The 19,713-nt window shown below is 52.5% G+C and overlaps 7 protein-coding genes and 1 non-coding gene across 8 annotated transcripts; 4 read left to right on the top strand and 4 right to left on the bottom strand.

Moving 5' to 3' along the window:
* Window positions 1–403: 403 nt before the first annotated feature.
* M406DRAFT_49171 (uncharacterized protein) lies at window positions 404–1,414 on the top strand (the record flags this gene model as incomplete). Its single annotated transcript, XM_040924384.1, has 3 exons — window positions 404–486; window positions 620–693; window positions 798–1,414. The coding sequence occupies 3 exons, from the start codon at window positions 404–406 to the stop codon at window positions 1,412–1,414; spliced, it is 774 nt and encodes a 257-aa protein (XP_040774557.1).
* A 417-nt stretch (window positions 1,415–1,831) lies between these two features.
* M406DRAFT_t90 lies at window positions 1,832–1,903 on the bottom strand. The gene has a single exon. It is a non-coding gene; the product is annotated as a tRNA-Arg (tRNA).
* Window positions 1,904–4,777: 2,874 nt separating this feature from the next.
* Window positions 4,778–5,887, top strand: M406DRAFT_323215 (Zn-dependent exopeptidase). Its single transcript, XM_040919748.1, has one exon. The coding sequence runs from the start codon at window positions 4,835–4,837 to the stop codon at window positions 5,726–5,728; it is 894 nt and encodes a 297-aa protein (XP_040774556.1). The 5' UTR covers window positions 4,778–4,834; the 3' UTR covers window positions 5,729–5,887.
* A 254-nt stretch (window positions 5,888–6,141) lies between these two features.
* Window positions 6,142–6,996, bottom strand: M406DRAFT_74178 (uncharacterized protein; the record flags this gene model as incomplete). Its single annotated transcript, XM_040925721.1, has 2 exons — window positions 6,142–6,800; window positions 6,879–6,996. The coding sequence occupies 2 exons, from the start codon at window positions 6,994–6,996 to the stop codon at window positions 6,142–6,144; spliced, it is 777 nt and encodes a 258-aa protein (XP_040774555.1).
* A 387-nt stretch (window positions 6,997–7,383) lies between these two features.
* On the bottom strand, window positions 7,384–9,077 carry M406DRAFT_332062 (putative monooxygenase; the record flags this gene model as incomplete). The annotated part of the gene is made up of 4 exons (XM_040920711.1): window positions 7,384–7,683; window positions 7,783–8,179; window positions 8,349–8,964; window positions 9,038–9,077. The coding sequence occupies 4 exons, from the start codon at window positions 9,075–9,077 to the stop codon at window positions 7,384–7,386; spliced, it is 1,353 nt and encodes a 450-aa protein (XP_040774554.1).
* A 583-nt stretch (window positions 9,078–9,660) lies between these two features.
* On the top strand, window positions 9,661–11,535 carry M406DRAFT_262914 (FAD-linked oxidase-like protein; the record flags this gene model as incomplete). Its single annotated transcript, XM_040917545.1, has 1 exon — window positions 9,661–11,535. The coding sequence occupies one exon, from the start codon at window positions 9,661–9,663 to the stop codon at window positions 11,533–11,535; it is 1,875 nt and encodes a 624-aa protein (XP_040774553.1).
* Window positions 11,536–12,900: 1,365 nt separating this feature from the next.
* M406DRAFT_332060 (putative pantothenate transporter) lies at window positions 12,901–14,508 on the top strand (the record flags this gene model as incomplete). The annotated part of the gene is made up of 3 exons (XM_040920710.1): window positions 12,901–12,935; window positions 12,987–13,138; window positions 13,238–14,508. 3 exons carry the CDS (start codon window positions 12,901–12,903, stop codon window positions 14,506–14,508), a joined length of 1,458 nt encoding a protein of 485 aa, XP_040774552.1.
* Window positions 14,509–14,606: 98 nt separating this feature from the next.
* M406DRAFT_279618 (subtilisin-like protein) lies at window positions 14,607–18,358 on the bottom strand. The gene is made up of 8 exons (XM_040918389.1): window positions 18,162–18,358; window positions 17,139–18,087; window positions 15,918–16,911; window positions 15,728–15,831; window positions 15,550–15,652; window positions 15,392–15,479; window positions 15,038–15,291; window positions 14,607–14,945 (listed from the first exon to the last, which is right to left on the bottom strand). The coding sequence occupies exons 1-8, from the start codon at window positions 18,300–18,302 to the stop codon at window positions 14,852–14,854; spliced, it is 2,727 nt and encodes a 908-aa protein (XP_040774551.1). The 5' UTR covers window positions 18,303–18,358; the 3' UTR covers window positions 14,607–14,851.
* Window positions 18,359–19,713: the final 1,355 nt, after the last annotated feature.

Below are 19,713 nucleotides of genomic sequence, written 5' to 3'. Positions count from 1 at the left end.
CAGCGCTATGATGCTTTCAGACGAATTGCATTCCTATATTTAGCCAAATATCTATGCTACTGAAGTACTGAAGTGTCAGGTCTATAGAATGAATTCAATAGAGTGGAGTTCCCTGCTTGGCTTGTTAGCGTGTGACAGGCCTTGCACGGTTCAACTTCGGGTGTGGCATCGATTCGTTTTTTGAGCTGTCCAACGTGGCGCGGTGTTCTCACTAAGCAATCCTCCATGCGCAGAACCTCAACCTCTTCTCGCTCAGACCAAAATTGCGTGCCACTTATATGTGTAGCAATCAGCAGCCCGCCTCATCACCATCAGCAGCCAAGACGACAATCCTGAGTCAATTCAGCAGTCAGTTGATTATTGGCTTTTGCGTCTGGTTTTCAACCTAAAGATTTCAAGAATCATGGCTCATCGAAGTCGCCATGACCCTGGCCAAGATCCCTTCTCCAGCATGGGATACTGGGGCCCTCCGTCCAGCACAGCAAAGTCAGTATGCATCCTATAGGAAACGAAGGCATCGCGTTACGCCTGTGCGTCGACATGTCTGCCTCCGCCCCCCGTAAGGGCCAGCAGCGAACGCCCTCGGCTTAACTCTGACGACTGATGTTTCACTCCACAGCTTTTGCGAGGAGGACTACGCCATCACCAAGTACATAGCCGAGTTCTTCAATACCTTTACGAACCTCGCTTACGGTAAGCCATGCGCCGTGCACCAACCAGCCTCTTGACTCCCCCCTCAAGGAGGCGAAGTAGGTCACAATGATTCCAGCATTTTTAACGCGCAATCGACATCATAGTATACTACGCCTTCAAGATCTCACATCGGGATGCACGAAAAGGCATCCTCGGCGGCATGGACACAATGGCCCTCTCACTCCTATTCATCGGCATCTTCTCCTTCCTTTTTCATGCAACGCTCCATCGTGAGACCCAGTTCCTCGACGAGATGTCCATGTTCTTCCTCGGCTCCGCTCTACTACAGCCGCTCTACACCAAGGGATACGCCCCGAGGACGCAGAGGACCATCACCATCGTCCTGCTCTCCGTGGTCGTCCTCATCTCCGCCGTGTATCACCAGACCAGGATCGTCGAGCTCCACTGGGGCTCGTTCTTCATCATGGAGAACATGCTGTGGACGCGCGCGCTGTACCTGTCCTATAACCGCCCGCGGCCCGAAGGTGCGCCACCGGGGACGTCCAAGGTCTCGAGGCAGTTTTGGTCTTCGACGGGGACCATGGTTGTGGCAATCACGCTGTGGCTGATCGACCTGGAGTTCTGCCCTCCGCTGCGGGCGCTGCGGGAGGCTGTTGGGCTTCCGTGGGCATATCTTTTGGAGCTTCATGGGTGGTGGCACATCCTTACTGCTGTGGCCGCTGCGGGATACATTAAGCTTATTAGGGAAATTTGTCAATGATGGCGTTTGTAGTCTATGATGGCGGGCAGGGGGGGGGGGGGGAGTCAGGGAGCGAGGATGAAGAGGAATGGCGAGCTGCTGGGTAACATTACATTGCTATTTTTCAGCCAGCAGGGGAACATGAAGTTGAATAGATGAGAAATGCCATGCCTCTTGAACAAAACACCACATCAGCTCAAGCAATGTCAAGGAGCCTAGTTTTGATTACATGTTTAATGATTATTGCCGTGGTCAGCACTGAACAAGAAAGACTGAGAAGGCTGGACACCTGATGAGTAACAACATGCATGAGATTGGGGGGAAAAAGATTTGACGAATTTTTGGTGATGTACAGGCGATGAAGAGGCTGTTTGTTGGGCATGCCCAAGATGTTCATCTCAGTCATTGAATGCACTTTGGCCAAAAGAGCAAAAGATATGATCTACACAGGGATCGAACCTGTAATCTCCTGATTCGTAGTCAGACGCCTTGCCATTGGGCCAGCAGACCAATTTGATTGATGTAGAACCTGAAAAAATTCAAGTCTAAGTATGTTGACTGCGAGTGGAGTCCGCAGTTGAGAATTTTGGTGGAGTGGATACCAGCTAGTCCGAATTGGAACTACCGTTGTAACAATTGAGATGACGTAACAGTTCTTTCGCATTCTGATTCAGCAGCTTAGAACAGCTTCCCAACAAATGTTTCCAGACTAGTAGGCGCTCAAGTAAGTTGTAGAACTAAGACAAGCCATGGCCCTCAAAAACATGGTATTTATTGTATTAGTCTGAAATATGTGTGCTAAGATCCTGATGACCTTTGTATGCTTTGAAAGGAAGATATTATAGACTGATGATGGTAATGATTATGACAGCGGTCACACAAACCTCGGTGCCCCTGTACCCATATTGTATACTACAGTATGCGACATAGACCAGCAGCAAGCAGGCAGGGACACAGACTGGTCCCTACAGCCAGCAAGCCCAGAACGGTCTTAATCTTCCTGCCGCAGCCGCGACGCTGGTCGTACTGGCTGCAGCTGATGACCCGGAGCCTGTTGCTGTTGTCTGCGTGCTGGTAGAAGTTGCAGTAACACCCAGCCCCGTCGCGGTGCCGTTCGACCCCGCAGCTCCCGTCCCCGTCGATGACAAAGTCGAGTTGGAGCCTGACGCCGAAGCAGAAGAGTTCGAGCTGGATGATGATGCGCCGGCGGTCGCTGTAGGCGCAGTACAGTTCTCGGTGAAGAAGACGTAGTCGGCGCGGCACCCGAGACCGGCACAGGCAGAGTCGCACGAGAAGTCAACAAAGACGGTCGGGATGGCGTCGGGGCAGCCGCAGGACTGGGTTAGGGCTTCGACTTCGACGCAGGCGGGCTGCGCGCAGGTGCTGCAGATGCTACTGGTCAGGGTTACGGTGGGACAACCGGCCTGCTGGGCGCCGGTGGCGGAGGTCGTGGCGGTGGCGGAGGTGATCTCGGAGTATATGGTGCTTGATATCGTGGAGACTGGAACGGACGTGGTCAGGACAGCCTCCGCGGCGGTCAGAGTGGCCCTGGAGGAGAGTTTTGCGTTGTGAGCTTCTTTTTTTCGTGAAACAATAGGACTAGGAAACTATATGCAAGGACTTACGCCGATACCATCGTTGAGACGGAGAGGAGCTTCATGATGAGGGTTTGGAAGTGTGGGCCGCCTTCGTGAGACAGGTTGTGAGATGTCCTGGTCTCGCAGTTGCCGATGAGCACGTATCTGACACAATATTCTCGAAACACAATGTTCCAGGACTTATGCAGGACCAATGTTTCTCTGTTACCGTTCCATCCCTGGGTCTTTATGAGAGCTCATCTGTAATGCATCTCAGAGGCGCATTGCTCTCTGCAAGGTGGCAGCGTAATGTCACGTCATGACGTAGATGGCGTTTTGTTCCTGCGAGGCTGGACCGCGATCGACGACTTGGAGCCATCAGAGAGCGATCCGTATTGGACGAAATGCCATGCTGACCCTTGGCAAGCACAACGACCCCAGAATCTTGGTTTTCCTGTAAGCTGTCAGCACATCGCTACCACCTGAAGGAAATATTCCGAAAGTGAACGGGATCGCTCTCCAGCAATAAAAGTTGGCTGCCACAAGAGATGACTTGCGTATACGCTAAACTTTAATCTCCCGATTTTTTCGAACTCCCGAGAGAGAAAAGAAAAGGGAAGAAAATAAAAGAGAGACTATATCACTGACAAAAGAAATTTAACCAAAAATATGCGATAGTACACTGAGGTTCCTCTTTGCCACGTGGTCTGCCACTACATTGCCCTGATCTTTTTGCTCCTTTCACCGAGAAGAAGCTCAATGTTCACTGATCTCTAATGTCGTTCAGAGTGATTGGGTTTGTCTACTATGTCGTTACAGTAAGCGGATGGTGTCACTCGGGGTAAAGCAGAAACCAATATTAATCGAAACTATGAAAAACAGAATACAGTGCCATGCGGTACAGACGATCAGGACCTTGAGAAACACTGCCAGGTCATGCTGCCAGGCCCCCCCTGTAAGCTAGGGTACACCCTGGCATGCAGCAGACCAGGGGCTCGCGTGACACCTTATCAGCGGTCCACTGTAGTCACAGCAGTCACGACTTGTCCGTGCTTACTTCTCATCTCCAGCTCAAGTCATCGTCCGCCTCAACATCTCCTTCAACATCGTCACTCAAATTTCTACCTCTCACGCAACTTTTCACGATGGCTGCGTACAAGGGCTTGTGCCTCATGGCGCTCGCCATGTCTCTTTCTGGATCGACCGCTTCCTCTATCCAGCAGCAGCCTTTGTTTGCGGACTCGCAGCAGTCGCCGCTGTCCCCAACCTCCGGCAAGCCTCTGGTCGACAGCGAGGCATTACAGGCTGCCATCTCCGGCGACAACCTTGTAAAGAGATCAGAAGAGCTCTACAAGATAGCCAACCTCAGCTGGCATGATTATAATCGGCCGACGCGGGTCATCGGGAGCGAAGGTAAGAGGCCTTATTATTCTGTCCCTTCGGCATGAACCCTGGCGGTCGAAATGTCATTAACAATTGTACAGGACATCTCGGAACATTGAAGTACATCCAGGATGCTATTTCGAAGCTGGGGAGCTATTATAAGATCGTTCAGCAGCCCTTCCCGGCCTACTCTGGTAGCGTGTTCGAGTCACGTCTTGTGCTGGGCGATGCTGTAGCCAAGTCGGCGTCCCCAATGAGCCTGACTCCGCCCACCAAGGACAAGGAGCCTGTGCATGGCGATCTCGTCCTCGTCGACGAGGAGGGCTGCTTCTCCAAGGACTATCCTGCGAGCGTAAAGGGCAACATCGCCTTCATCCGCCGCGGCTCGTGCGCCTTTGGCGATAAGTCTGCGCTCGCTGGCCGTGCAGGCGCTGTCGCCGCAGTGATATATAACAGCGAGAAGGGCACCCTGCACGGCACTATGGGTACCCCACAAGATGACCATGTGGCTACCTTTGGCATTGACCTGGACGAAGCCCAGTCCATCGTGGAGAAACTCCAGAGCGGGCAGACCATCGATGCCATCGCATACATCGACGGGGTTGTCAGCACGATCGAGACTCGCAACATCGTCATCCAGACCGCAGAGGGCAACCCGAACAACTGCGTCATGCTGGGTGCTCACTCGGACAGCGTCGCCGAAGGGCCTGGCATCAACGACGACGGCTCCGGCTCCCTGTCGCTTCTTGAGATTGCCACGCACCTCACAAAGTTTAGCGTAAACAACTGTGTGCGCTTTGCCTGGTGGTCTGCCGAGGAGGAGGGGCTTCTCGGGTCCGAGTTCTACGCCTCTACTCTCCCCGACGACGAGAACCTCAAGATCCGTCTCTTTATGGACTATGACATGCTCGCGAGCCCCAACCACGCCTACCAGGTCTACAATGCCACTAACGACGAGAACCCGACTGGGTCCGAGGAGCTGAGGGACCTCTACATCGACTGGTACAAAGCGCACAGCCTTAACTACACGCTCGTGCCCTTCGACGGCCGCAGTGATTACGACGGTTTCATCCGGGCGGGGATCCCTGCAGGTGGCATCGCTACTGGCGCCGAAGGCATCAAGACACCCCAGGAAGCCGAAATGTTTGGAGGCACGGCCGGCGAGTGGTACGACCCGTGCTATCACCAGCTCTGCGACGACAGGGACAATGTCAACGCCACCACGTGGGAGATTAACACCAAGCTGGTGGCGCACTCAGTCGCCACGTACGCCATATCGTTCAAGGGCTTCCCCGAGCGCACTGCAGCTGCCCTGAAAGGGTCGAGCAAATACGAGGAGACGGTGAAATTCCGTGGAGATCGTCTATTTTGGTAGATTGGCATGTGTGTCTTTATAATCGTGTTTGATTCGAGCCCTTGACATACAAGAGAGAGAAAGTGAGCATGTTGCATTGGGTCAAGATGGGGTTCTCAAGAAGGACAGGAATCATTTGTTAAGTATAGAATAGACTAGGTCGAAATGGTAGATTACATCAAACAACTGTATTTGCCTCAACTCCCTCCAAGCAAAACTTATGAATCAGTTGCCCCCTCTCTTCTCTTTCCGTTGGAGTTCCCTAACTCAATCGCTTTTTACAGAATAGCAAACTCATTTCTCCTAGCCATAACTACTCATTATGCAGTGAGCAGTTGCTAGCGGCCTCTGATCAATCTACCTGACCCGACCGTGGACATGTCCACTGCCACAAAGTAATCACAAGAACGCCCGTGTAAAACCTCTGATTACTCCTATTCGATGGCCGGCACCGGGTCGGAAGATGAATCGGCCTCATTCTCGACCGTAGCAAGGCCAGTGACGGGAGGTTTAGGGAGAATGATGCGTGAGACAGTGAGCGTGGCACTGGTCGGCTCAATGGACTCGCTTTCCATCATCTCGTCCCCTACCGTAACAGGGCCGGCGACGTCAGATCTCGTGATGATAATGCTTGACACAGTGAGCGTGACCTCGGTCGGCTTGACGGACTCGACAGGCGTGGACTGGGGTGTCTTGGAACCCTTGAACTTATGACTCTTGGACGTCTTCGACTTGTGCGTCTTGGTCTTGGTGGGCTCCTCTCCAGGAGGCAAGATGGTCGGCAGCGGGAAGGGAGGGATGGTCAGCGCTAGGAACTCCTCCTCGAGCTGCTGCTGCTGCTGCTGCCACTCTGCATTCTCACGCTCTTCGCCCTCGGCCTCGTCCGCTGCGTAGTACTCATAGTCATCATCCTCTTCCGAGTCAGACCAGGTGGTGGGAAACACGGGTGGACAGAGGGCGTAGCAGTACTCCTCGAAGCAGTAGGCCTTGACGAGGAGGCCTGATTCCTCGGCTTGCTTGCACTGGTCGGAAGCCCAGGGGAAGCAGTCGGCGAGGTCTGTGCAGGCTGGACGGGGGAATCCGTCTTCAGTTGCTGGTGGAGAAAGGGGTATTAGCCGGAAGTTTTTGTGGGGCTTTCTATTAATTAGGATAGTCTTTGGTTAATACTTACGGGGTGGCAGGTCCTCAATGGTAAGGTCCATGAGGGGGCGAGGCTGGGGCGCTGGTGAAGCGACGACACCTGTCACTGAAAGTAAAAAGAGGAGCAGAAGCGTGATTTGAGACGCCATAATGATACTTGGCTGAGATTATAAAACTATTGTGCTGGTTCAGAACTAAGAAAGATAGCACACGGCTCGAGACTTGGAAGTACGATTGAGTTGAAAGGAGTGTGAGAGAGTTTCAACGTGGGACTCTTGCTTTTGGATCGAGCCAAGGCATATTTGTAACATCATCCTTCTCTCTGGCATCTTCACATGGGTAAATGAACAGCTGGATGTGATTACATCAACGAGATTCATTAGGCCAGAACTAATTAGGACGCATGTATGGCGCACTGCTTGTTTGTGCTGTTCTTGACATGTGCTTTGGATCATCACAGACACGTGCTTCCCAAATGTCAGACACATGTAATTCCCTTCGTAACTACTTGATCAATACTCTATAATTTCACTATTCTAAGCTTGGTCTAGTACTTCCAAAGCTGACTTGGTCGGCACAGTATCACACAACGGCGTGATCTGGTCCTCCGCCAACTCTCTCGCCACTTGCTCCGACACCTCATCCCATCTTGCTGTGGTATCGGCCTCAGCATCATACGCGTACAACCACCGGTTGCGCATCTTGACAGACTCGGGATCAATCTCCACCCCATCCTCCAGATTCTTCAGAGCATTATGCCATCTATCTCTCAGGTCCACCCCAGCCGTTTGGCTCTGGCGCGTCCGCCCAAACCTGATCTTCTCATAGACCCGCGTCTGGCGCCTTTTGTCAGTTCACACAAGCTCAGGAAGAAAAGGGAGAAAAAAGGCTACCTGAAAGAACTTTCACGTGAACGAACAATCTTGAAGACTTACCGCAAGCGGGATTCGATCAGGCCCAGCCAGCTTCAAACACATAGCCAACACGCCGGCGCTCTCAGTAGCCTGGCTTGCCCCCTGCGCGCTGGTCGGTAGATGAGGATGACAGGAGTCTCCCAGAAGCACGATCTTGTGACTGCGCGAGACCCATGTGGGTAGAGGGTCGCGGTAGCAGATCTTCCAGTCTAGCAGGGCCGGCGTCTTTTCGATGGCGGCGGCGATGCGGTGGTCGAGGGTGCGGATGTGGGCGCGGACATCGGCCAGGTCGCCTTCCTGGAACCAGGACTCTTTGATCTCCATGTCCTCCTCGTGGGAGAGCTTGCGGGTAATGATCCAGTTGAACTCTTTGCCGTTGCGGAGGGTGTTTTGGACGAGGTGAGTATCCTCGCCGATCCTGGAAGATGGGGTGATGAACGTCAGAGAAGTGATATTAAATCCCAATTCGTCTTCCAACATTTTGAATCGTACGACTTCCTTCGCCTCAGGCGATTTAAACAAGGGAAAAAAAAAAAAAAAAAAAAAAAAAGGGAAAAAGAAATTGCACCGAGACAAGTTGGACATACCAAATATTGACACAGTCGTGATCCACAAAATCCTTGCACAAAGGATCATCTTGCAGGTGCTCACCAGGGAAATACGCCCTCCAACAAGAATAGCCGCTGCTTTTGGGTGCATCTGCAAATCCAAGAACAAGTTCCCGTGCCCGACTCTTGATGCCCTCCGCCCCGACTACCACATCTGCCTCCTCGACCCGCCCGTCCTTGAAAGTAACGCTCGGCCTTCCTCGGCCCGAATCACCCTCCTGGAAACTGACCACCTCGCAGCCCATATGGATGGGAATCCCCGCCTCTCTCACCCCGTGTAGAAAGGCCTCGTGGTAGTCACCGCGGTGGCCGATGTGGCCGGCCATGTCCATCAGAGGCTGCTGTGCTAGGATCTTGCCGTCGCGCCACCGCCGGATCTGCATGTCCTCGGACTGGTTGCCGATGGAGGTGACCGAGGTGTACAGGCTGTCGCCGCCCCAGCGCTGGAGAAGCTTGAGCGCGTTTTCTCCCAGGCCCAGCGAGTCTCCTAGTCGGCGGAAGTTGGTGAGTTTCTCGTATACGGTGACATCGTGGCCATGGTGGTTCAGGGCCAGGGCTGCTGCACATCCGCCCAGGCCAGCACCGATAACCAGGACTGCGATAGCAAAGTTAGTAATTTGCTTGTTGTTATTTTGGGGTGTTGAGCAGGTTTCGAGCCTGTTGCAAACCTTTGATGCGATCCTGGCTTCCGTTGGTTGTGTTATTCATTGTTGGTCAACTTTCTCTGTGCTTTTAAAGTGAAGAGGATATTGATAATTGTGCTTTGATTCAGTTTGTAAATCAGCGATGTTACATTATAATTGTGAGTGGTATTGACTGGAATTGCCGCCAACTATTTGTGCATGTTTTGTCGTTTCTTAACAAGTTGGTTCTACAACCTCAGTGATTAAAGTTATCCCGAGATCGTAAGGACAACGCCATATAATCATAGCGAACTGAACAGACTACTTGTTTACCCCGCTGCTGCGTCTCTCCAAAGCGTCTTACCTGCGGGGTTTAGGAAGATTTGAGGCCCGGTACATACTGTAAGACGGGCTCTTGCCGCGATGGTGGGTTGGAGATGACGATCCACTAGCAACAATGCCCTCACACAGGAGAAACTTGACGCCGGGAATGACAGCATAGGCATGCTGTCTAATTAGTGGTTGAAGAATAGCCTAATCAAAAAGTGACATGGCATGTGGCCAATCTCAAAAGGATGTATTACCGTCTTCTCTTTTGGTCACCATTTTGAGTGTATATTGATTGAGAATTAAAACGAGAACAAAAGAAAAAGATCAAAAGAGTCAAAATGGAAGCCAGCAGAGAAGAACAACCTACACTCCCTCCCAGCCTAGAGGATGTTTACTCAGGTAGCCCCTTGCGGCTATCCAAAGAAGCCGACACAGTTAAGAAGCTACTAGGTCAGGGTCGGACGCTTCCTGTCAAGCAATCACGGCGATCGAGCCTCCGCTTACCTTCAGACGTGACGCTCGAGGCCTTCCAGGATGCAGTACAAGACCTCAAGACACAGATCGGCCCGGATAATGTCGTCGTGAACGACGCAGAGCAGCTTCAAGATGGCTGGTATCTCGAGTCCCCCAACACCCACGACGCCTTTCACATCATCGACCACGACGAGCTCGTCGCCAGCGCGCTCGTCTACCCAGGGTCCACCGAGGAGGTCCAGGCCGTCGTCCGTTGGGCCAACAAGTATACCATGCCCATCTATCCCATCTCGCTGGGGAGAAATCTCGGTTACGGTGGTGCTGCGCCTCGAATTCCTGGCGGCGTTGTGGTCGACCTGGGAAAGAGAATGCACTCAATTCTCAAGATTGATGCCGAAAACGCGAGCTGCGTCGTGGAGCCGGGCGTCACCTACTTCAAGCTCTACGAGGAGATCCAAAAGCGAAACTTGGCCCTCTGGATCGACACGCCTGACCTGGGAGGAGGCAGCGTCCTCGGCAACGCCCTCGACAGAGGCGTAGGATACACGCCGTACGGAGACCACTTTGCGAACCACTGCGGCATGGAGCTGGTACTGCCCAACGGCGAGCTCCTTCGCACGGGGATGGGGGCGATGCCAGGGCCCGAGGGCGAGGACAACCCTACATGGCAGTCATTTCAGCACGCGTACGGCCCTGCGGTCGAGGGCATCTTCTCGCAGAGCAACTTTGGCATCGTGACCAAGATGGGGTTCCACCTGATGCCGCCGACGGGCCACCAGAGCTACTGCCTGACCTTTCCAAGGGACGACGACTTTGGGAAGATTGTGGACATCATCCGCCCTCTGGCACAGCAGCGCATCCTCGGGAACATCCCACAGCTGCGTCATGTCATACAGGAACTGAACGTCACCGGAAACCCCAAGGCCACATTCTGGTCCGGCACGGGGCCCATGCCCAGAGAAGACGTTGCCAGCGCGTCAAGAAGCCTCCCGCTGGGCGAGTGCTCCTGGGTGTTTTACGGCACGCAGTACGGCACGCCCGAGTCCATCCAGAGCCAGCTCGACCTCATCAAGGAGGCCTTCACCTCGCAGATCCCAGACACCCGCTTCTTCCTGCCCCGAGACGTGCCGGCCTCGCACTACCTCCACTCCCGCGCCCTCGTGTGTGCCGGCGTGCCCGTGCTGACCGAGCTCAACTGGCTCAACTGGGTCCCCAACGGCGCCCACCTCTTCTTCTCGCCCATCGCGCCCACGCGCAGCCAGGACGCCCGGACCCTGCACGACATCATCGCCACCCTGCACGCCCGGCACGGCTTCGACCTGTTCCCCACGCTCTGCGTCGCGGGCCGGGAGATGCACTACATCGCCAACATCGTCTACGACCGGGCGGACCGCGAGGAGAAGAGGCGCGCCGTGCGGCTGATGCGCGACATGATTGCTGCCTGTGCCGCCAGGGGGTTTGGCGAGTACCGCACGCACCTGCTGTTTGCGGACCAGATTGCCAGGACGTATGGCTGGGGCGGACAGGCGCTCCTGCGGCTGAACGAGACTATCAAGGATGCTCTGGATCCCAAGGGGATATTGGCGCCTGGGAGGAATGGGATCTGGCCGAGGAGGTTTCGGGGGAGAGGCTGGGAGCTTGGGGAGGAGGATGTGGACATGGAGACGGTTGGGCCGCGGAAAAAGAAGGAGGAGGAAGAGGAGCTGGAGGGTGTGTGTGGGAATGGGGCTTCCAGCTAGTGAAGAATGTGTGGTGTGTGCCACGAAATGGAATCAATCTCGTGATTCTTGCATGCTGGCGTCAGGACGAGAGGGCCTTCTACGTCCACTTGAGTCAGTAGTGCATGTATGGTGTCCATAAACACCAGTGTTCATTGGTTGGGAAGACGATTAGATCCAGAACTAGGTGGCTACTGTTTTTTTTTTTTTTTATAGATAATAACCGGTGTTTGCGGCCATTCGGACATAACTTGACCTTTTCCTTTTCCCACCAGCGTGATATCGAGGTATGCAGAGGATTCAGACATCTCGATGCTGCAAGGTGTGCGTGACTTGTCACTTGGGCATTATAAATCCTACAACGTGGGTGAAGCGGACCTTTGATTGGAGCTGGAGCTTGAGACATGTGCGTAATGCCCTGATCTCCTGGCCACGCCTTCCATAGAGACATAAATCGTTTTCTTTTTCCTTTTGGAACAGGTTAAGAATTTTATTTCGTCGATGTTTAATTCTATAACATAGTGTATCTTCAGTGAAAAAACATGTCTTTTTTTTCCCTTGTTCTTTTGTGCTGAAATGGCCTAAGCGAGTGGGAAGCAGTTGCTGTAATGCATTATTTGAGGTTAAAAATGCCTGGAGCTTTTGAATATGGAGACATAAGTACTTACTATAGAACTGAGAATAAGTCAATATCACGTTCCTATATGTTTTCGTTCCCTGTCACTCCCGTAATGCTTTGTAATTCCTCTTAGGGCCAAATTTCCATATCCCAAGCACAGTAACAATCACGCAATTTGATCTTAGCAATGAGAAACAAACACCCTGCAGCTCCCACCCGGCCCAGCTGTAACCAACAATCGGATAGTGCGAATCTCGTCATTTCCCCCTCACATTGCCCACTACATTGAAGTCCAAAGAAAATGGGGAAAAAATAGAGTGGGTGCCTGGAAGTATCGCGTGGGACCGCAAGCTCATTTGTTACGAGACGAGCCCAAAGATGTTTGGGTGGTTCCGTCTTCTGGGGGGCTGTTACAGCCACGCGCCCATGCAAACATGGTGATAAGAAGATCTCAGCTCATTTACAGGCAGCATGGCGACATCCCACCCATGCAGTGCGGAACAGGGCTCGGATCTCGCTGTAAAACTCGTGGCATGTTATAGGGGCGAGCTCATTGTAAAGTTCGGCTAGACCTCGGAACGGAAAAGAATTATAGTACGCAGCCAGACCAACCCTCTCGTTTTCGAAATGGATAAAATGCGCCTTGACCTCAGGGAGTTCTCGAATATCTGGCCTTGTTGTTATTGTTGGCATCGTTGTTGACGACTTCAACGTCTTGTCGATGGAGAATTTCAACATATAATCTCCTGCTGCCGACGAACAACACCATGTCACCAGTCGCGTCTGATGGAGGCGACGAAAAGTCAGCCCAGGTGCTGTCGGGGGTGAACAATGACATACATTCTGACTCCAGTCAGGGGAAGAAATCTCGTTGGCATAATGTGCAGCGTTATATCTGGGACGACCCAGATAAGCCAGCTGCTGAGAAAAAGTTTCTTCTCAAGCTTGATATCTTCCTTCTGACTTATACGTGCCTTGGCTACTTTTGCAAGAATCTTGATCAAGGTATGGAAACTATATTCATCTCGTTGATACACCCCTGTTACTACTAATGCATAATTCTGCCAAGACTATCGAGTGCTGACATGTGATTGATATCTATAGCAAACATCAGCAATGCCTACGTGTCAGGCATGTCTGAAGCAATCAACATGGGCGGCAACGAGTTGACATACGCTGCCAATGTCTTCACGGCCGGCTACGTTATCAGTCAGATCCCCGCCGTCATTCTCGTCACCAAAGTCCGCCCGTCCTACATCATCTCGACTCTCGAGATCCTCTGGTCCATCTGCACCTTTTGCTCTGCAGCCGTCACAAACGTGTCGCAGCTCTACGCCATCCGCTTCCTCGTCGGCCTGTGCGAGGGCGCCTTCTTCCCGACCATCATCTACCTCATCTCCAGCTGGTACACCCGAAGCGAGCGGGCCAAACGAGTGACCCTGTTCTACTCGACTACGTCCTTTGCAGGCATGTTCTCTGGGTACCTCCAGGCGGGCGCATACGACGGCCTCAACGGCAAGCTGGGCCATTCCGGGTGGCAGTGGCTGTTCATCGTCTGCGGTATCATCAGCCTCCCCGTCGGCGTCCTGGGGTACTTCTTCAACCCGGACTTCCCGGAGAACACGCGCGCCTTCTACCTCTCCAAGGACGAAGCTGCCTTCGCGCAGAAGCGCCTCGTCGACGACGGATATAAACCGCTGGGCGCATCTGCGTGGACCAAGAAGAAGGTGTTCCGCATCTTTACGAAATGGCAGTTCTGGGTCCTGGGCGTCTCTTACTTCTTTGTGCAGAGCAGTTTCCCCTCGCAGCAGCCCTTCTTCGCTCTGTACCTCAAGGCCACCGATCACACTGTCTACCAGCGGAACGTGTGGCCGACTGGTCAATATGCTGTCGGGGCTTTTACGCAGATTGCGGCTGGGATCCTTTCCGACTCCCCGCTGCTCGCTGGCCGAAGGTGGCAGGCCATCACGGCCATGCAGGGCGGGACCATTTTTGCGACCATCGTTCTGGCTGTCTGGAACGTGCCCGTCGGGCTGAAGTACTTTGCCTTTTACCTTTCCTACACGGCTGCCGGGGTGCCGGGCCTGTACTACTCATGGTTTCCCGACCTGATGCCCGACGATCACGAGATGAGAGGGTTCATGACGGCCTTTTCGAATGTTTTCTCCTATATTAACCAGATTTGGTTCCAGGATGCGGTGTGGAGGACGTCAGAGGCGCCCGAGTTCAAACCCGGTTTTATTGCCTGCGCAGCTTTCGGCGTTGTATTGATCTTGACGGCTTTGTTGCTGCGGTGGCTGGAGCAGAGGGACAACCGGGGGAGGGTAAGGACGGAGGGTATTTCCGGAGAGGTAATCCAAGATGAGGCGGTATAGTTTCTTTAGAGCGAGGAGCACTGGTAAATGAACGTCGACAGAAGCATAGCTCTTGGATCACCAGACTTGAGTCTGGTGCCTCGTTGAATCCGACGAAGCAGGGATGACAATCACACTTCAATTACTCATTGAAGCCGAGCTTTTCCATGACATCGAATTGATAGCCTATTGATGCAAAAGGGAATGATTATATCTATGTGCTTCGTTTGGTATAGTCTCATAAAATTGCAATGATTGTCCGGGTTTGATAAGGTCAAAAAAATAACATGATGTGTCGATAGCCTCCCATTTATCATCATGCAATAGGACTGCGTATAGAACTCTTGACAACACCTGAGCATATCTATAGCGGCAGAACAGTAAAGTTGTTCGTATAGGTTGACCATCCTTCCGAGGAAGTGGGCTCTCCAAAAGGCAGCAAAGCTGCCAAACGCATTCTGATAGGCAATCAATTCCGTCAGCTCTAAGCTCCCAAATATGACAATCACAAATATCAGAGGGGCTGTCACGCAATTCAGGGGACACTCACACATAATCACCGGACTCAATCTGGCTTCCGTTCGCCAGCCCTCCAAACCACCAGTATTCCTCCGCCGCAATATCCACCGTTGTTCGGGGCAGGTCTGTCAAAGGGAATGCAATGGTAGTGTTTGGGTCCGCTGATGCATCGTAAACAGTGACCTCGCCCGAGTACGCCCAGTACGTGACTGATCCCACGTAGCCATCCTTTCCAACAACTGGCGGGTATGACCACTCTGACTCTGTCCAGTCTTGTTCAAAGATCTGCGCAAAAAGAGTTTCGTCAGAAAGTTTCTCACATGTTGCTAAGCTGGGGAGTCTGGGAGAACACGACAGGGAATGATTCAATTAAGACGAGACTTACATCCCACCGTAGCTCTTCGGTGCCCCATTGTGTTCGAACAAACAATTGGGGGAAGTCTTGCGAGGTTGTCGAAAGGTTGAATGTAAATCTTCAAGATATGGTCAGTCCGATGCATTGATGAAGGTAGTAGTACCATCCCAATGGGAGAAACGTCTTACGAAGAGTCGTCGCTGATATTGGTTGCGCTGAGCCCTGACACCACATAAGGATAGCCAGGCTGCCACTGATCGGCGATTGTTTCCTCAAGATTACCAGCAATACCTAAAAACAATCAGCATAGCCCAAAAAATCTCCAAGCCAGTTTCACGGTTATTTGGTATGAAAGGAAGGACATACCAAGATAGGGCACGGACAACGATTCACCAAGACTTGAGTTGATCTGGATCTTGCCACTATATAGTGGGAGGTTATCGAACCCTGTCGGATATGAAAATTCAAAGCTGTCAACAAGTTAGCGGTTGTGGGAGCCGAAAGCGCTCATGACATGGAGAAATATTCAGAGCCCAGGGGGTTCGTTTCCACTCACGACACTGTAAGAGTCTCCCCAGCTGCAAGAGTTGCCACATCTGGCAGTGAAACGCTAGGCTTGATCTCAATGGGCACCAATTCCACAAAGTCCACTGGCCTTGGTGTGGTATCGTCACTCGAATCAGCAGACAGCCAGGTCTCGAATCCCGCGGCGTCTTGGACATCGAAAGTATACGTAACCGATTCCTCGGCAGCGTTCGTGATCTCGACCGAGTGGGATGAGACGAAATCTGCCGTGTCATTAAGAGCGAACTTAGAATATGATAAAGATGACGTGAAGTCAAGAACTTTCGACGCGTTGATAATTCCTGTACCAACCTGCGCCGTGGGCGCGTACAGGCCGTAGTTGGTCAAGGTCTGTCCGTCAAAGTAGGGGAGAGAGTCGCCGCTGGTAATGATGCGCATCATGAGGTCGCTGGCATTGAAAGCAGAATTGCTGCTGCGGCCGCCAAACTTGCCGATGTACAGAGCTGCCACGCCCGCGATGTAAGGTGTCGCCATCGAAGTTCCACTAAGCACGGTATAGGCGTCGGTTGGATATGTACTGAGGATATCACCTCCAGGTGCAGCGATATCCGGCTTGATACTGAGATCGTACAAAGGACCCCAGGATGTGAAGTAGTTGGGCAGTCCACCGGTGCCTTCCGGGTTGGGCATGCCAACGAAGTAGTTATCTGCGTCAATAGTCGTGAAGTCTCCCGTCACTTTACCACCCGACTTGATGGTCTCGATGATGGCGGCGCCACTGTCGGCAGAAATGACGCCTGTGAAGCCTCCGGTGGGCAGGTATCCAGGAATGTCGGAGGGGTCGTCTCCAAGATACCACAAGGTGACATGACTGCCAGCGTTTTGGACGTTTGTCTGCTGAACACTGCTGTCGCAGTCTCCTACGCGGACCAGCGTGATATTGCCTTCGAGGTCGATGTCGAGAGGCTCGCACGCATCAGTGGTTGAGCTTGTGTTTAGGGAGAGGGCGTAGATGGGGAATCCGGCTGATTGGAAAGTGTTAGCAAAGATGATTTATAGGTGATGCTTAAAGCATAACAGTAATTCCGAAATGGCTATTCCAAGTCAGAAGCACAAGAGATATCCTTTCACAATTATAATAGCACCAAACTTCAAGAACAAGAATAAGCTGCTCCACAAATGAATGGATAGGAAGGGGGTGAAGACGAAAGAAAGAAAGAAAAGTGATCCTCAAAACAACCACCTCACGTACTGTATGTATATGGGATCGGTTCGAAGCCCGAGTAATAACCGACCGCGGCAGAACTCGTCTGGTTGCTCACTGTGAAGTTAGCGAGGAAGGCAATCTCAGCCGTCGTCTCCGCCTCGATCGAGGCCACGGCGAGCACGTTCTGCCCAGACGATCCGTCCGAGGTGTAATAAGGTCCCTCTACCCCGTCATTGCCTCCCGCAATGGTGACGATGACTCCCTGCTCTGCGATCCTCGACGCCACGACCGCCCATGCATCGCTGGACCAGCCGCCGGCACCACCGACACTGCATGTGATGATGTCTGCGTCTGCTTCATACGCCATGAGAAATGCTTCGATGAGTATGTCCTCGGTCGTGTCGTCGAGGTCAGTGAAGACTTTGTACGAGAGCAACGTGGCCGAGGGGGCAACCCCGACGAAGATGCCGTTGGGGGCTTGGCCCACAGCAATGCCCGACACATGCGTTCCATGGCCGATCTGATCCATAGGATCATCGTCTGGTTCAAGATCACATCCTAAGTCTGGCCAGCACCCGTCACCGACGAGGTCATAGCCGCCCGCGACCTTGCAGCCGGCTCCGAAGCAGCCTCCGAGGGCGGGGTGGGTGTATTGAGTGCCTGTGTCGACTACCGCGATCACTGCACCCTCGCCGAAGATGCCTGCGGCGTGTAGCTTGTCGACACCTGTTTGTGCATGCACTGAATAATTACTTGATGCGGCCTCGGCTGCTGCATCGACGGCAGTCCATGCCCGAGAAGGAACTGATGTGTCGAGCGTAATGATCTTGGAAGTCCATGTTTGCGCTACTGAAGTGAATTCTGAGAGCGAGTCAACATTTTGACTGATTGACTCGACACTGACGCCAGCAAAGACGTCAGTGTTGAATGTGCGAAGAATAGTGGTCCCCGGCTGCGCTGCTATGCTGTCCTGGATGGCAGTGTAGTCGGATCCCTGTAGTGTATGACTTGTGGTCAACTTCAAAGAGCATTCGTTCGTGCTGCATTAGAGCCTCGCTGACCACCTACTTGTTTGAATTCAATAATGTATCTCTTGGCTTGAGGCGCCGTGCCGTTGGATGCATTGGCAGGCTGGAATGTGCTACGGCGGCTGACAGCAAGCACATTGACACTGCCGAGAGACAGGAGCAGTAGGTGCGGAACTTTCATAATGTGAATTTAACTGATGAGCTTGATGTAAATGTAAACTGGGGCCAAGCAGCTTGGCTTGAGCACTGAAGATGTGTATCAACAACAACAGGATCTGATGTGTCTGCTGGATCCGTGATGAGTATTTTATATTTCTTGATTTCTATGGCAGCTTCTTCATCAAATGCCCTGCTTTCGGCCTCGGCACTTGAGCGTGTAAGTGAACCATTTTAGGAACCATTGACACCATCTATGGATTAGTGTTGACACTGGGGAAAAGCGTACTCTGAATAGATCAGATAATGAAACCCTCCGTCTCTGCCGACGTGCATCCACAGTTGCACGCGGAGATAGTCACGTTGCCGTCACTGTCATATTATGGAAGCGATTATTACCGGGAGATATTGCTATTGGGTCCAGGTTTGTGTTCTGGCTCTGATCAGAGTCGGCCCGCATCAATCAACTGGATTATGACAGGACGCACGTAAGATCATGTGCTATTCATTTGCTGCTATCTACATTGTGTGATGATTGTTAGGGTAGCAGTGACCTCAAGGGAGTATCAATAGTGGCTTGGAGATAAGGCTGCAGACCACCTGGTTGGAACAGGACGACAAGGGGCCTTATTAATGGTGAGTGCACACTATACATGCTTACACCATCTTTTTATCTTAGAAGTGAGGTGTTCATCATGGGTTTAGATATTCATTGGCATTTTGAAATCGACTCCGGGCTCGGGTTCAGACTGCACGTGGTGGACCGTCTACCCAAGCCTCGGCAGACACGGTAAGTAGCTGCGTAGCGATTCCTACCACACCGCATATGCAAGCGTCAGCATGCGACGAGATATATGCTTCAATACGTCAGAAACTCTGGACGCTGCTCTCGACGTTCAGTACATGGGCAATATACGGGTTCAAAGATGGCTTGCGCATTTCGTGGTTTGGGAAGTATTTGTGGTCACGTTGATACGTTGCTTAATTACACAATCAACAGGCTTTGAGATACAAATTTGTTTCTTTCACCCATAGCTACATAGCTGAGTAGAAGTCTCCCGACTTCCCAGATTCTGGGTTACTGGAGATCTGCGCGCCATGTCGGCTGTCCGGAACGGGAAGCTCGCGTGACCTCTCTCCAGCATATGCATGGGTTGCAGTACCAATGCTGCTGGGCATGCGGACCCTTTGATTGTTACCCTCCGACCGATAGAGAGGCGCATCTAGAGCCGCCCATCGCGTCAATGACTACCCGTCGGAGGTTTCTAAATTTCCTACTACAAGCATTCTGAGATATTCTTGCATGTAGAATACCGGTGTTCCGGCGGCGTCAGTGTATTCAGGTGAAGGTCTACCGAGGCGCTAGACTTGGCCTCGTGATGCGGTGATAAGTAGGAGATAACTAAGGCCAGGGCGCGATGCCTTACGCAGTCAGC

Source organism: Cryphonectria parasitica (assembly GCF_011745365.1).
Source record: "Cryphonectria parasitica EP155 unplaced genomic scaffold M406scaffold_6, whole genome shotgun sequence".
Classification (NCBI taxonomy): Eukaryota; Fungi; Ascomycota; class Sordariomycetes; order Diaporthales; family Cryphonectriaceae; genus Cryphonectria; species Cryphonectria parasitica.
This window is presented reverse-complemented; position numbering and strand designations above follow the sequence as displayed.